General features: G+C 38.9%; 1 protein-coding gene across 6 annotated transcripts in view; it reads right to left on the reverse strand.

The window, feature by feature from the left end:
• Positions 1-16,213, reverse strand: part of SMAD2 (SMAD family member 2) — an 84,530-nt gene that overhangs the window by 51,941 nt on the left and 16,376 nt on the right. For 4 of the 6 annotated variants that reach the window (XM_069568493.1, XM_069568490.1, XM_069568491.1 and 1 more), the window contains exon 2: positions 479-767. In XM_069568493.1, coding sequence (XP_069424594.1) covers positions 479-714 — 236 coding nt within the window. In that variant the 5' untranslated portion in view covers positions 715-767. The remainder of the gene's footprint in view (positions 1-478; positions 768-16,213) is intronic. The other 2 variants (XM_069568492.1, XM_069568496.1) reach the window with 1 other exon arrangement.

Consider the following 16,213-nt stretch of genomic DNA (forward strand, 5'->3'; position numbering starts at 1 on the left):
GGTTCTTTGTTAGAAGTAATGTTGTAACTCAAATAAAAACTATACAGAATTCATCACAATGTGAGCTGTCTCTGTTAACTCCTTACTTGAAGTTTTGACCAAAGGAGGAGAAAACGGTCAGCCACTACTGCGCTAATGATAGAAAATCTTTGACTCTTTATTCAAATTCGATCACAGAAACTACAAAAGTATACAATGAAGCATTTAGGCAATGAAGGTAAACGAAGGCAGTGAAGATAAAAATACAGTCTAAGTATTTTATTTTGCTTGATTAAACCTTCTCATTGTTCAAGAAAATGATTTATAAAATAAGTCTTAATGAGTCAAACAAAATTAATGTGATAGGTTAAGAACAGCTATCTTATTTTAATAATCACTACTGATTTGAAAGTAAAAAAATTTCAGTAATGTTCCCTTAGATTCCTTTAAGCAACTTTCAACAGTAAGGCCCTCAAATTTCTTATCTAACAACACTTACCTTGGTATGGTAACACATTTAGTATTACAATTCTGAGTGGTGATGGCTTTCTCAAGCTCATCTAATCGTCCTGTTTTCTTCAGCTTCTTCACCAAACTTTTAACTGCTTTCTCACACCACTTTTCTTCCTGTCCATTCTGCTCTCCTCCACCAGCTCCTCCAGATCCACCAGCTGACTTCTTCCATCCCAACAGTCTCTTCACAACTGGTGGAGTAAATGGCAAGATGGACGACATGTTCTTACCAAAAGCGGTGGTCCACTCTAAGAAAATATCCTCCTTAATCTAACCTAGAAGAGACACCAAAAGAATAGTTTAGAGGCTAACTTTACGATCAACCACTAGTTTCAGCACAATACCAAAAGGCAATTACAAGATGAAAGAGAAATTCAAAATATTATTTTCATAAGAGATGTTCAAAAGTTATCTTTTTCATCCTTGAAAATATCTTTACTAATTTAAATGAACTGTGAAAAAAAATTCTTCTAAAAACAAGACAATGTTACAAGCAGATAAATATAATACTTTTGCAAGTAAAATCTCGTATCTTTATCAACACTGGACAAGTTTCTCATTACCCATACTACTTTATTTTTAATTTTAATAGGATCAGTAAAATATTTCACCAAAAGTTTTCCTCACCTTTTGGCATTTCAATCTGTTCTCAAAACTCGTTAACAAAAGATACTTTTTAATTTACAAGCCCAACAACCCCAAAGTTTTAAACTTTCATAGCTAATTATCATAAAGGAAAATCTAAAGTTATAACAAAGGAAAAGGCATCAAGTGTGAAGTAAACAAGAAGGAAGAAATAAAAGTAAAAAGAGTCTGTGAAGAAAAGACTTGGTTCACTTTTACTATCCCCCGAGAAGACTTTTAATTAAGTTTCTTTTAAAAAAATGTTCATTTTTATCTAAGTAACAACACGTATAGGGAATAAAGTCAAATACAGCTCCTCTTCTTACACCAAGGTACAAAGTCCTTAAAATCTTTTAAATTTATTTTTGCTATTTATACCTCAGTAATGATAGCCCTTGAAATATCAAGTTTAGATATACTTATCGACTTTTCTACAAGAAAATCAGGATTTACACCACAACCACTTGCTTTCTTCCAGCTTTAAAAATAACTATGTCCCAACTGTAGTTTTGTACCTGATGACATCAGTAGTAAACTACTGTATCATCACGTGCTCCTCTCTGTACAACTCTCTTCCCTGCAGCCAACCCTGTTAGTGTTTCATTTACCCAGTTTTCTAAGCAGCTACTGCAAATTCTTCCCACACTCTCCACAAGCCTTTCAATTACAATTTAATGTCAATGGCTTTAATCTCAAAGTACGAGATAAGATAATTTGCCACTTGAGGACAGAACTGCAGAGTTCAGATTTGAGAAGAATGGAAAATATTTCAAAATCTAGCTCTGAGAATTCAGTAGAAAATCCAACTACAGCAAAGTGAAATAACAAACTTTATCAGGTATTTGCTAGATTATATACCAGAAAGTATTCCCTAAAGGAGTTCCACTTCTAATTAGGATGTAAAAGATCACAACAGATCATTACTTTCACCTTAACAATCAAAACAAGACAGGAAAGATATAAAATCATGGTTTTTCTGAACCCATCAGGAAGTTTAAGATGCAAAGTAACCTGAGTGGAACTAAATTCCAAAGAGTGTTGAGTCTTCATAGAAAAAGGAAACCAAAGATGGTCTCTTTCCTGGTAGAGCAGCTATGGAGCAATAATCCCACCACAGTGAGAATAAGCAGAAATCAACCTAAATTTTAACACATTTCAACACTAACATTTAAGCAGACAAGATATATTAGAATTCCAAGGATTCCACAGAACAAGTCTGCACTACTCAACCACTCAATCCCACAGACCTGCGCCAAGTGTTGGCCAAAATGTGCCAAAAGGTAGAGGACAAGGCTGGAAAGCTGAGATAACCCAAGAAGCTAAAGGTCTTCTTCAAATGCCTTGCAAAGGAGAGTTAAGAGAAAGTAATCCAAGAGATTCCAGACACTTGAGCTGCCTAGGCTGAGGTGGGACAGGAGCGCTGAGACAAGAACTTCTACAGAGATACTCTGTAAACTGAACTACCAAGGCGAGGGTAGGAAAGGATTGCTGAGAGAAAGCACTGGAAGATACAAGAGCCTGAGGGCAGCACTCCAGAATCACAAAAACCCAGAGAAAAACAGAGAAATCACCCGCAGTTCAGAAAGCTGATGGCTCAGATACAAAGTACAGGGAAAGAACTAAAATTACAATAAGACAACAAATCTTGTAGAATGTGAAGTCTTAACCCTACTCTTAAAACACTTGAGCTAATCAAGCTAAAGTTGCAAACAAGCCGAGAACTAGGTCAACTACACACACATCTTATCACTTAGCTTCGCAAGAAATGATGGGCCATTGCACTGATTTTACAAACATTCAGCATTCACTCAAAAATTACAAGACAGAGAGAGGAGCAAACCACAGTCAGAAGAGGATAGTATTCATATAATCAGATCAGAGGGTCTAGATTTGGAGATTACCAGACACACTTTTAACTATGATGAAAACTGATGGAAGAGATAGACAGCATGAATAACCAAACAGAGATTTTCATCACAGACACTGAAGCTATAAAAAAAGATCACAGGGAAATGTGAGAAATGAAAAATACAATATCAGAAATTAAAGATCTCTTTAGATGGATTTAGAAACAGACAAAAATAAGCAGTGAATTTGAAGACAGGCCAAATTAAAGTGCTCAGATTTAAACACGAAGAGAAAAAAAAAGTGTGGAAAAAAATCCCAGAACATCCAACATCAAATGTGAACTTGGGTTTGAGTGGAGTATAACTGGGGTCCCAGGAGATAAATGGGGCAGAAAAAGCATAAGAAGAGATAATGGTCAAGAACACTGCCAAATTGATATCAGACATCAACCCACAGATGCAAAGGAAACAGCTAACAGTCAATCTGCTGAATATTTCAACCTACTGAATATTAAAGATAAAAGTAAAGATAACGGAGAGCTCCTTCCCGTTAAGCGGCCATCTCACATGAAACAAAGCCTTCAGCCAGGACAGTAGATGCAGGAAAGCCTCCCACTTCCCAGGCCCAAGGGAAGAGCCCTGCCTCAGAGGGAGGAGCAGAACCCGACCTGGGAGGGTGGGGGTAGCAAAACCTACTTGAGCACCTGCCACATGACAAGCTGCTCACGTGTAGCATCCCTGCGGTCTACTCCTAGAGGAAGGCAGGAAATAGCTCCACCAGCAGCAGCAGACAAACGTGCCCTGATGCTGAAGAATGAGCACAAAGAAAAGCTATCTGAAAACGCTTCCTAAGACCTACCTGACTTCACACTCAACATGCCTGGCTCTAGATGAGTGACCACATCGTCATGGTTATCCAGGTCATTAAGACTTTTAAAATATAGTATTTCTGTGTATCCTTGCCACCTCTTCTGCTTCTGCTAGGTCCTTACAACTTCTATCCTTTACCATGCCCATCCTTGCATGAAATGTTCCCTTGATATCTCCAATTTTCTTTGAGAGATTTCTAGTGCTTCCCATTCTATTGCTTTCCTGTACTTCTTCGCACTGTTCACTTAAGAAGGCTTTCTTATCTCTCCTTACTATTCTCTGGAACTCTGCATTCAGTTAGTATCTTTCCCCTTCTCCCTTGCCTTTTGCTTCTCTTCTTTCCTAAGCTATTTAGAAAGCCTCCTCAGACATCACTTCATGGCAAATAGATGGGAAAACAATGGAAACAGTGACAGACTTCATTTTCTTGGGCTCCAAAATCACTGCAGATGGTGACTGTAGCCATGAAATTAAGACACTTGCTCCTTGGAAGAAAAGCTACGACAAACCTAGACAACGTATTAAAAAGCAGAAATCACTTTGCCGACAAAGGTCCGGATAGTCAAAGTTATGGTTTTTCCAGCAGTCATGTATGGGTGTGAGAGTAGGACCATAAAGGCCGCTGAATGCCAAAGAATGATGCTTTTGAACTGTGGTGTTGGAGAAGACTCCCGAGAGTTATTTGGACAGCAAGGAGATCAAACAAGTCAATCATAAAGGAAATCAACCCTGAATATTCACTGAAGGACTGATGTTGAAGATGAAGCTCCAATACTTTGGGCCAGCTGATGCGAACAGTCAACTCATTAGAAAAGACCCTGATGCTGGGAAAGACTGAAGGCAAGAAGAGAAGGGGACAACAGAGGATGAGATGGTTGGATGGCATCACCAACTCAATTGACACGAGTCTGAGCAAGCTCTGGGAGATGGTGAAGAACAGGGAAGGCAGGCGTGCTGCAGTCCACGGGGTTGTAGAGAGTCCGACACGACTGAACAACCAAACAACAACTTCAGACAACCGCTCTGCCTGCTTGCAGTTCTTTTCCTTTGAAATGGTTTTGGTCACCACTTCCTGTACAATGTTACCAATCTCCGTAACACTGTAGTTCTTCAGATCTAATCCCTTATATCTATTTGTCACCTCCACTGTATAACTGTAAGGGATTTGATGAAGCTCATACCTGAATGATGCTGTGGTCACCCACCTAGAGCCAGACATTCTGGAGGGTGAAATCATTGGGCCTTTAGGAAGCATTACTACAAATAAAGCTAGTGGAAGTGATGGAATTCCAGCTGAGCTATTTAAAATCTTAAAAGATGATATGCTGTTAGAGTGCTGCACTTGATATGTCAGCAAATTTGGAAAACTCAGCAGTGGCCACAGGACTGGAAAAGGTCAGTTTTCATTCCAATCCCAAAGAAGAGCAATACCAAACAGCGTTCAAACTACCATACAACTGTGCTCATTTCACATACTAGCACGGTTATGCTCAAAATCCTTCAAAGCTAGGCTTCAACAGTATGTGAACCAAGAAGTTCCAGATGTACAAGCTGGATTTAGAAAACACAGAGAAGCCAGAGATCAAATTGCCAACATACACTGGATCATAGAGAAATCAAGGAAATTTCAGGAAAACATCTACTTCTGCTTCACTGACACTAAAGCCTTTGATTGTGTGGATCACAACAAACTGTGGAAAATTCTTAAAGAGATGGGAATACCAAACCACCTTACCTGTCTCCTGAGAAACCTAAATACACGTCAAAAAGCAACGGTTAGAACTGGACAAGGAACAACAGACTGGTTCAAAATTCGAAAAGGAGTTTGACAAGGCTATCTATTGCCACCCTGCTTATTTAAGTTCTATATAGAGTTTATCACGTGAAATGCTGGGCTGGATGAATCACAAGCTGGAATCAAGACTGCTGGGAGAAATACCAACAACCTCAGAGAGTGGATGACACCACTCTAATGGCGTGAAGTGAGGAGGAACTAAAGAGCCTCTTGATGAAGGTGAAAGAAGGAGAGTGAAAAAGCTGGCTTAAAACTCAACATGCAGACAACTACGGTCATGGGAACCGGTCCAATCACTTCATGGCGAATAAATGGGGAAAAGTAGAAACAGTGGCAATTTTTCCAAGGGGCAAAACTGGTTTACTGCTGCTAAGTCGCCTCAGTCGTGTCTGACTTTGTGCGACCCCATGAACGGCAGCCCACCAGGCTCCCCCGTCCCTGGGATTCTCCTGGCAAGAACACTGGAGTGGGTTGCCATTTCCTTCTCCAATGCATGAAAGTGAAAAGTGAAAGTGAAGTCGCTCAGTCGTGTCTGACTCTTCGCGACCCCATGGACTGCAGCCCACCAGGCTCCTCCGTCCATGGGACTTTCCAGGCAAGAGTATTGGAGTGGGGTGCATGTTTACCAGTTTAAAAGAAAAAAAAAATCAAGCACCTCATTTACAGTATACAAGAAAAATCCTTATGATTCTCTTAACTGATGCAGGAAAAGAGAAGCACACAACAATGCTAATCTAACATCTATTGTTTAGTCACTACCCCGTGTGTGACCCTTTCGTGAACCCATGGACTATAGCCCACCAAGCTGCTCTATCCATGGGATTTCCCAGGACAGAATACTGGAGTGGGTTGCCATTTCCTTCCCAGCAATCTTCCTGATTCAGGGATCGAACCTGAATCTCCCGCATTGGCAGGCCAGTTCTTTACCACTGAGCCACCATGGAAGCAATTTAGTATCTATCCACGATCAAAAACTCTTAAAGAGAATTAGAAACAGAGATAAACAAGAAGTTCTTCATTCTGGAAAAGGATAACTGAAAAACTACAGTTGGCAACATATCTAATGATGAAACAACATTAAGTCTCTTTCCCTTATGACTGAGGATAAGACAAGGATGCCCACAGCCACCATTCTATTCAATAACGCACTGGACGTTCCAGCCACTGCAATAAGGCAAGAAAGAAGTAAAACACATAAAGACTGGAAAGAAAGAAGTATATTCTCTGGTGATATGGTGGTTTCTATTGGAAACTGCATAAAAATCTATAAGAACACAGGTAAAATTAGCAAGTGAGCCAGTAAGGTTTTATGATAGAAGGTCAACATATAAAACTAACTGTATCTCTACATACAAGCAAAGAACAAATGGAAAAGGAAATTTAAAGAAATACAATACATAACTGCAACAACAAAAAACCTGTAGGTCCATCTAAATAAAGATACTCAGGACCTTTCTACTAAGAAATGCAAAATATTTCTAAGGTAAATGAGAGAAGACTGAAATGAATCGAGACCATGTTTATAAACAGGAAGACTCAATATTATTTAAATGTCTATTCTCCCCAGTTTGACATAAATGCAGGCCCTGTTGAAATTTCAGCAGGATTTTTTTTTTTTAAGAAATCAATATGCTGATGCTAAAATTCCCATGGAAACAGGAGATCTAGAACAGTAAAACCAATCTTGAAAAATGAATGATTTTGGAGGACTTATAACACCTTATTTCAAGACTTAGTAATCAAGATCATAGAGTAGGCCTAAGAAAAATAAACAGAGTGAAATACACGAGTTCAGAAATAGACACACACATATACAGTCAACTCATCTGCTACCAAGTGAAGCGAAAGCCACTCAATTGTGTCTGACTCTTTGCAACCCCATGGACTATACTATACTGGAATTCTCCAGGCCAGAATACTGAAGTGGGTAGCCTTTCTCTCCTCCAGGAGATCTTCCCAACCCAGGGATTGAACCCAGGTCTTCAGCATTGCCGGCAGATTCTTCACCAGCTGAGCCACAAGGGAACCCCAGTAGTGGAGTGGACAGCCAATCCCTTCTCCAGGAGTTCTTTCTGACCCAGGAATCGAACCAGGGTGTCCTGATTGTAGGTGGATTCTTTACCAACTGAGCTATCAGGGAAGCCCTTGCTACCAAGATTTCCAAGGCACCAAGTCAATCTATTTTCAACATTTTTTCAACAACATGGAAAACAGTAAGCCTCAATCACGATCTTATACCATCCTCAATGGGAAAGGAAAATCTTATCTCCAGAGGGAAACAAAAAAATACTTTTATGTCCTTAAGATATAAAGAGCACTAACCATAAAAGAACTATAACACAAACCTCATCAAAACTTAAAATGTTTGCTTACCTAAAGACACCTTTAAAAAAATGAGTAAGTCACAGATTAGAGAAAAAATGTTATAAATATATATGGCAAAGGACTACTATTCAGAATATATAAAGAACTGAAAGTCAAAGAAAAACGTGAACTCTGTTTTTAAAAAAATAGGCAAAAGACAAATTACAGATATTTCATGAAGAGGATACAGGAGTGCAATAAGCACATTAGGAGATGCTTAATATCAACATTCTTCAGAAAAATACAAGTTAAAATCGCAATGCATTTCACATCTAAAATGGTTTTAAAATATTCTGACACCACCAAATGCTGGTGAAGACATAGAATCTACTAGTTTGCTATTGCTGCTGTAACACATTATCACAAACTCAGTGCCTTAGAACAATACAGAGTTACCGACATGAGTCTCAATAAATGAAAGAAAGTCAAAGCATCGTCAGGATCGGTTCCCTCCGAAGAGTCTAAGAGGAGACTTCGCTTCCCTCCCCTCAGCTCCTGCAGGCCTCCTGCACCCCTTGGCTTTGCCCCATTCCTCCATCTTCGAAGCACATCACTTCCATCTCTGCCTCCACTGTCACACCGCCTCCGCTTTCTGTAACCAAACGTCCTCCCACCCTCCTGTTAGGACACCTGTGATTACATTTAGGGTTCATCCAGGCATTTCCCCAAAACCTCCACAGCTCAAGATCCTGAACCACACCTGGCAAGTCCCTTTTGCCATATCAAGTAATATTCACTGGTTCTGGAGATTAGAACATGGGTGTCTTTGGGGACCATTACTCGGCCTCACATGTGTACCAGAATGCTCACACCCTATTGATATGAGTGTAAAATGGCTCTGCACCTTTGGAAGACTGGCAAGCTCCTACAAAGTTCAACATACATCTACCCTATATCAAAATAATTTCACTCCTAGACATATGTTCAAGAAAAATGAAAACTTAGGTTCACAAAAAGAAACTTGTACAAGAATGTTCACAGCAGCCATATTCACAATGGCCCAAAACTGGAAATGGCCCAAATACCAAGAAAACAGGGGGAAAAAAAATTTTAATTGCCGTATATTCGCACAATGGAATACTGCTCAGCAACAAAAATGAGTGAACTATGTATATACTTCACAACACAGATGAATCTCAAAATGATCATGTTAGGGAAAAATGATAAAAGTTATTACTTAAGAACAAAATATACAAAATATATACTGATTCCACTTATGACTTCTAACAAGCAGGGAAACTAATGTAGCGACAAAAGTCAAAATAACTGTCTCAGGAAAAGGTAGGAACACACAGAGGAATGCTTGGCCAGAGGCACAAACACCTTTCTGGCGTGATAAAATTGTTTTCTATCTTTTTTTGAGTAGTAATTCCATGTGAGTACACAATTACCAAAACTCACAGACTGAAAATTTAAGGTTTGGGCATTTGTCACGTGTAAATTACAACTCAAAAAAATTAAAAAGCACCTAAACAAATACACTAAGAAGTTCCAAATAAGCAAAATTTAAAAGGTTTCTTAACTAAAAAAGTTACCAAACCTTCAATATGCCAACTCATACTGAAGTTTCAGAAGGGAGGCGGTGGCAGCTGACCAACAATGTATGTAAGCCTGCACGTGTCTGCCCACAACCCGGAGGTGAGCCTCTACAAGCACTTCTAGGTGTACGTTGGGGAACAGGGACAGGTGTGGTGGGGGGCAGGGTTGTTATCTAAGAACAAAAACTGAGAGCCCAAATGACATCCAATCACAGACTTAACTGGGGCAGTGGTGGCAAGGCTGCTGTACAACGAGAATACGCTTACTATTCAATAAGCAAGTGTAACTCTCAAAAAAGGACTGAATTCTCGAAAGGTCATTCTCAAAAATGATCTTCCAGCTAAAGATACTGAGGCCTTGGTATAGTTTGCTAGAAAATAATGGTCACAACCTAATTATCAATAATTATAATCATATTCATTCCCCTCAAAAGGAAAAAACAACAGGTCCCCAACCTAATTCAGGAGCCTGTCCCAAGGGTCCCAAATATCATAGATTTACTTGGCCATAGTAACTTTTTTATAGGGACATCTCTGGAATTCCACATAGCAACACTGTCCTGACATCCTTGATAGCCCAACTGTGATTTAGATGCTAAAAATTTGAAAGGAGTCAAAAAATAAGATTATGTGACTTCCTTTAAAGTTTTCCCACTGTGAGGGAAGTAAAGAACAATGAGAATTGCACAGCAGATAGCACATTAAGCTGTCTAGAGTGACAGACGCTGTAAAAATGCACACAAATAAACATACATAAAAATGCTATATATTATAGTATACTAAATATTATAATCGAAAATACTATAGTATATAAAACTACAACCTGACAAAATAAAGCAGACACATAAAACTTCACCAAACACATGTAGACATTTACAAACCAAAGCAGACATTTGCAACTAACAGGCAGCAAAAAGCGTATCTGGCTACGTTTTAAACTCTGCTGAGCTCCTCCTGTGTGTCCCAAAGCATGCTCTAGTGGAGCCAGCTGCATGAGCCTCAATACCATGTGACAGTCCTATCCGAGCGCTGAGAACACGCTTATTAATTCAACCTCTGGAAGGGAGACGTATCACAAAAGCAACAACAAAGCAGAAGTGTGATGAGAGAGAGAGAAAACGAACAGCAGGCAGAAAGTTCAGTATGTTTGAGAGACAGGAAACGTTTTAGGAGTTATAAAAAAAGAAAAATAAATGCAGGTATTGCTGGAACACAGAGTACAAGGAAGCAACAAGGTAGGAGAGAGGGAAAAGCGAGGCCGGTCCAATTTAAAACACTGAAGACAGAAGTTACTGCTAATATTAAGAGCATTACTTCAGTGATTGCACAAACAATTCACATGTGTTACTGGCCAAGTGGCTATAGACAGTTTAGGGAAAAGGAGGATTTGAAGATAATGGTCACTAACCAGTGTAAACTAAGCAGCACGGAATGGTGCATTAATCACTATTCAGAACACAGAAACAGAAGCCAATCTGAAAACAGGTTACAGGGTCAGTACTAATACACGGCCTTACTCGTGTTCATCACATGACCAGGGGCAACAGAAAACACAGCAGAGGCCCAGCAGAGGGTAGTCAGCGGAGGAGAGTGCACACCCAGGCAAGGCCGAGCATGCAGCCCTGCGGAGAAGGCTCGCGTTCAGAGGACTCTCCAGGCGCCGGACAAGCGCCACACCCATTTTATCCTTAGAACAAAACTTACTCCTAAGTTAGAGGAAAGAGCCCTGTTCCTTGCGAAAAACTGCCAAAACAAGCAAATACAACAAGATGCTATCTAAAAGTGCCTATACCTTTAGTTCAATTAATTCAGCCCATGAGAATTGCAGCTAGGAAAATGAATAAAAATCAAACATTTATATTACCAGCAAAATGAAAGGGATTCCCAGTGTCAGGAAGAACCTGAGTAAAAACAGGGTCTCTTTCACTTTTGTTAGGAAACATGTTTATTGTGAGTTAAGATGTATTCTTAGGGATTTGAAAACTTTCTATAAAGTCTTTTTCTTCATGGAAATGAAACATGGAAAGTTTAAACCTATTCTGGGTCATCTGAGTGACCTCATGACCTAGTACGGCCATGATTTCAGTGTCCCATGTCTTAGAAAGAGCAGTTATGATCACTTCGGAACTACGTGATCACTTAAAGTTACCAGTCTTAACTTGTCATGTCTTAGTAATCATGGCTGGTTAACTCCTGGCTAATTATCTCTGGAGAATTTTTCAATTATGCAATAAAATAATTTTTGCAGTAATGCTAATTAGTTGGGCATTTTAAATAGCTAAGTTATCATATATTTGGCCAAAAGTTTTGAAATGTAAACAGATTGAGTTTAGGTTTTTATAAGGTATCGATTTCTGCATGTTCCAACTTGAGGACAAAATAGAGTAAGAAAACAAGAAAATTAATTTATGATTAAGTTATCAAAATATGAATGAATCTTTTACATCATACAGATTTTCTTCAATAGTGTTGTAGCAAGCTCTGTACTCAAGTCAGAAATGTTTTTCTCAACATCTGCAAAAATTGAAAAGTTCAGATACTAACCCTGCTCCTAATTCCAGCTGTGGTAAACACAGTGCAAATTTCAACAGAATAGGAAATCTTCACTTCACAGCCAAAGATGAAAGCTTATCAAATGATATTTTAGTAAAATTAGGATTTCAAGATTACTCACTGGAAAGTTTCAGTTAAGAGGTCTGATTATCCCGAACTAGCAAATAAAGCCCTCAAGTTATTAATAACTGTAAAACAGTTCTGCAAATGGCATTCCTTACATTTCCTCAATTTGCTATTCTTTGTATACTGTTTTTTATTCTGATAAAAACCCTATCAACTGAATGTGTATTACAAAAAAAAACCCCTCCAAATCCTAGAATGTTTTTTTTTCATTTCCTTACATTGTCTTTTAGCATATAAATTTATACTTAAATCAAAATACCTTATGATACAATTTTGTTAATTTCTAAAGAGATCTCTTTCTGCATTCAAATGTAGTAGCAAACATTTACTAACTGCTTACTCAATGACACAACACATTAGTCTTAACAGGTAAGCATTAACTCATTTAATTCTCTTAAGAATTCAGTGGGGTGGGTACTGTTATTTACAAATGAGGAATCTGAGACACAGGTACCTTGATTTTTTTAAAGATATTGCTCCTTCTAGATATTCATATAGTTTACATTTGTTTTTCACATTTAGGTTTTAACTTATCAGGAATTTCCATTTAAGGGGTGAGAGGGCAATCTCAGTATCTCCTTTAAGGATGCCTATCTTTCCAGCGTGTGTGTGCACGCTTAGTCTCTCAGTTGTGTCCAACTCTTCTCGACCCCATGGACTTAAGTTAGCCCGCCAGGCTCCTCTGTCCAAGCGATTTCCCAGGTAAGAATACTGGAGTGGGTTGTCATTTCCTCCTTCAGGGGATCTTACTGACCCAGGGATGGAAACTGGATCTCCTGTACTGCAGGCAGATTCACGACCACTGAGCCACCTAGGAAGCCCATTTTATTAGCACCACTTATTAGTTTATCTTTTCTTTACTAATTCAAAATGCCACTCCTGTCACATACCAAAGCCCTGTAAATAAATGTCTCACTGGGGACTTCATATTCCGCCCCCTGGCGTGCTTATTCATACCTACGCTACTGCTACTGCTTTCAGGCAAGTTGCGATATTTGAGAAGCGAGTCCTCCCTCACTCCTTTTTTAATTTGGATGTTACTTCTAATTTGATGGACTTCCCTGGTGGCTCAATGGTAAAGAACTGGCCTGCCAATGAAGGCGGCTCGGGTTCGATCCCTGGGTTGGGAAGATCTCCTGGAGAAGAAAAAGCTCCCGGCTGCAGTATTCCTCCTGGGAAATCCCCTGGACAGAGGAGGCCGGTGGGCTACACCCACGAGGCTGCAAGAATTGGATGCACCTTAGTGACTGCGCTTCTCCAGTGGCTCAGCTGGTAAAGAATCTGCTTGTAATGTGGGAAACCTGGGTTTGATCCCTGCGTTCGGAGGATCCCCTTGAGGAGGGAACAGATACCCACTCCAGTATTCTGGCCTGGGGAATTCCACGGATGGTATATAGTTCATGGGGTCGCAAAGAGCCGGACACGACTGAGCGACTTTTAATTTCACTTTAATGACTAACAATGACTTTTAATTTGATGTTGTCAAATTCCACCAAAACCCTATAGAACTTTGGAAGTGCAATGAATTTGTATTAATTTATGACACTATGTATTACTTATGAAAATGAGATATTTCCACTTATTTTGGACTTAATACCCATCAGTAAGTTGTCTAACTTTCTGCATAAAGGTGTTACACATCTCATTAAATTTATTTTTTCCTCCAGTTATCTTGAATTTTATTGTGGCTAGAGTTTTTTTTTAATAAGTATTTCAGTCATACAAAAATATACATTGAAATACCCTTGGATCTCCCATCCAGCTCTGTCAACTCTTAGCATTTTGTAGTATATGATTAGATATAAGACATGACAGATGGATTCAGCTAAAGTCCCCTATGAACACCTTTATTATCCCACTGTCCTTCCTCTTGCTTCTCAAGAGATAGCCATGATTTTGACTTTCCCCAATGGTCATTAAGAGGTTTTGATACACGTGGTATCCGTAACAATAAAGTTTTGCACACTTCTATAAATTTGTGTCAAACTCTGACACTGCTCATGTCGCTGCATTTCTTTCATGCCGATAGATACATAAATAATCTTCAACTCTAGGGCATTCATTTTAGCTGTCATATAGCATTCCACTGTATGACTCCAACACAGTTCCGTGTCTAGTCTCCTTCTAAAGAGGAGGTTGTTTCCAATTATCCATTCTTACAAGCTCCCATCAGTAGTCTGGCACATAACTTCTCATTCATAAGGAGAGCTCTTTAAGGACAGAAACTTCTGAACTTTCTGATCAAAAAAGAAACCCCACAGCGAGAAAAACGATTTTTCACTGCAGCGCCCCCCACACACACACACTTAAAACAGGCATTTTATTATGTTATCCTCTGCCATCTCTCTAAATTGAGGGTTGTGAACTACTGATAACTATGAAATCAACTTAGTTGATCCCGAGCAGTAGCTTTTTTAAAAAAACAGAAAAGAAAAAAATAAAAACAGAATACAGTAGAAAATAGATCACACTCAATTTCAAAAATTTTAATTCAGCCTGTGTCTCATATAATATCAATATATTTCCCACCATGGAAACATATGGAAAACAAGGCCTTAGGACATATACCAACAAGTAGAAATGCTGCCCGGCAGGACATGCACATATACATCTTTACCAAGTACTAACAACATGATTACACTAATTGTCATTCCCACCAGGGAAAAATGAGTTCCTATTTTATCCACTATCATCAACACATTATTTGGTCCCTCAAACTTTCATCAAAAGCATGACTGCAACAGAGAGGAGGGCTGTCAACACTTAGCATTTCCCCAATTACAAAAAAATTTGAGAATATTTTCATGTTTACTGATTTTTCAGGATCCTCCTCCTTTGAATCATTTGTTCACATTCACCATCTTTTACTTGTCCCCGTGCTTAGTCACTCAGTCGAGTCCAACCCTTTGCAACTCCATGGACTGTAGCTCACCAGGCTCCTCTGTTCATAGAATTCTCCAGGCAAGAATTCTGGAGTGGGTTGTCATTTCCTTCTCCAGGGGAACTTCCTAACCCAGGAATTGAATCAGGGTCTCCTGCATTGCAAGCTGATTCTTTACCAGCTGAGCTACCTGGGAACTCTTCATATAATCATCTTTTGTTAATTACACAAGCCACATATATCTTCACCTAGCAAGTGACTTTTAATGGCCTTTTTAAAATGAAGTATTTCACTTTAAAGTGCTCAAATTTATCAGTATTTTAAGTTATGTATACACTTATACCTTCTTGGATCTTTCCATATGCTGTCACCTTTTAAAAGTCAAATTGCAAAGTTTCGCTGCTCTATTTGGCTGCAATCTATTTTGGTGTGTGATGCAGGGCAGGTATCTTCTCCCCAACAGAAATAATCAAGTACACCAGTACCATATACTGAATCACTTCCCTAGTGATTACAAACGCTACTGTGTTTCTAGGCTTTTTTTTCCTTTCCTTCCATTAGTCTATATCTGAAACAAATACCATCATGTCTTATCCATTAAAGCTACAGAATTATGTCTTGGTATCGGACAAAATGAATTCTCTTTCACCTTTCTGCGATTTTACTTGGAATGACACAACTTATAAATAAGTAGAGGAAAATTGATATTTATGATACTGTATCTTCTATTCATAAACACAAGTATATTTTCTTATAATTGAATATTATATGGGTCTTTAAATTTTTTCCATTAAGGTCCCACATGTTTTTATTTTTTCCTAGGTATTTTGTAGTTTGTGTTGCCATTTTAAAGGGTGTCTTTTTTAAATTCAGATTTTGCTTGTTGCTGGCATTGGTTTTTGAGCCTTGAACGACAACATTAGAGATGCTGAGCCTCCACGCATTTGAAAATTCACATGTCACTTTACAGTTAGCCCTCTATATCACAGTTCTACATTTGAAGATTCAATCGTGAATGGGGTAGTTACATAGTTACTGGGGGGAAAAAAACCAAACACAGAAGTGGACAGGCACGGTTCAAGTGTCAACTGTATTAACTTAAAAAAAAAATCAACTTTATTGA

Source organism: Ovis canadensis, chromosome 23 (genome assembly GCF_042477335.2).
Source record: "Ovis canadensis isolate MfBH-ARS-UI-01 breed Bighorn chromosome 23, ARS-UI_OviCan_v2, whole genome shotgun sequence".
NCBI lineage: Eukaryota > Metazoa > Chordata > Mammalia > Artiodactyla > Bovidae > Ovis > Ovis canadensis.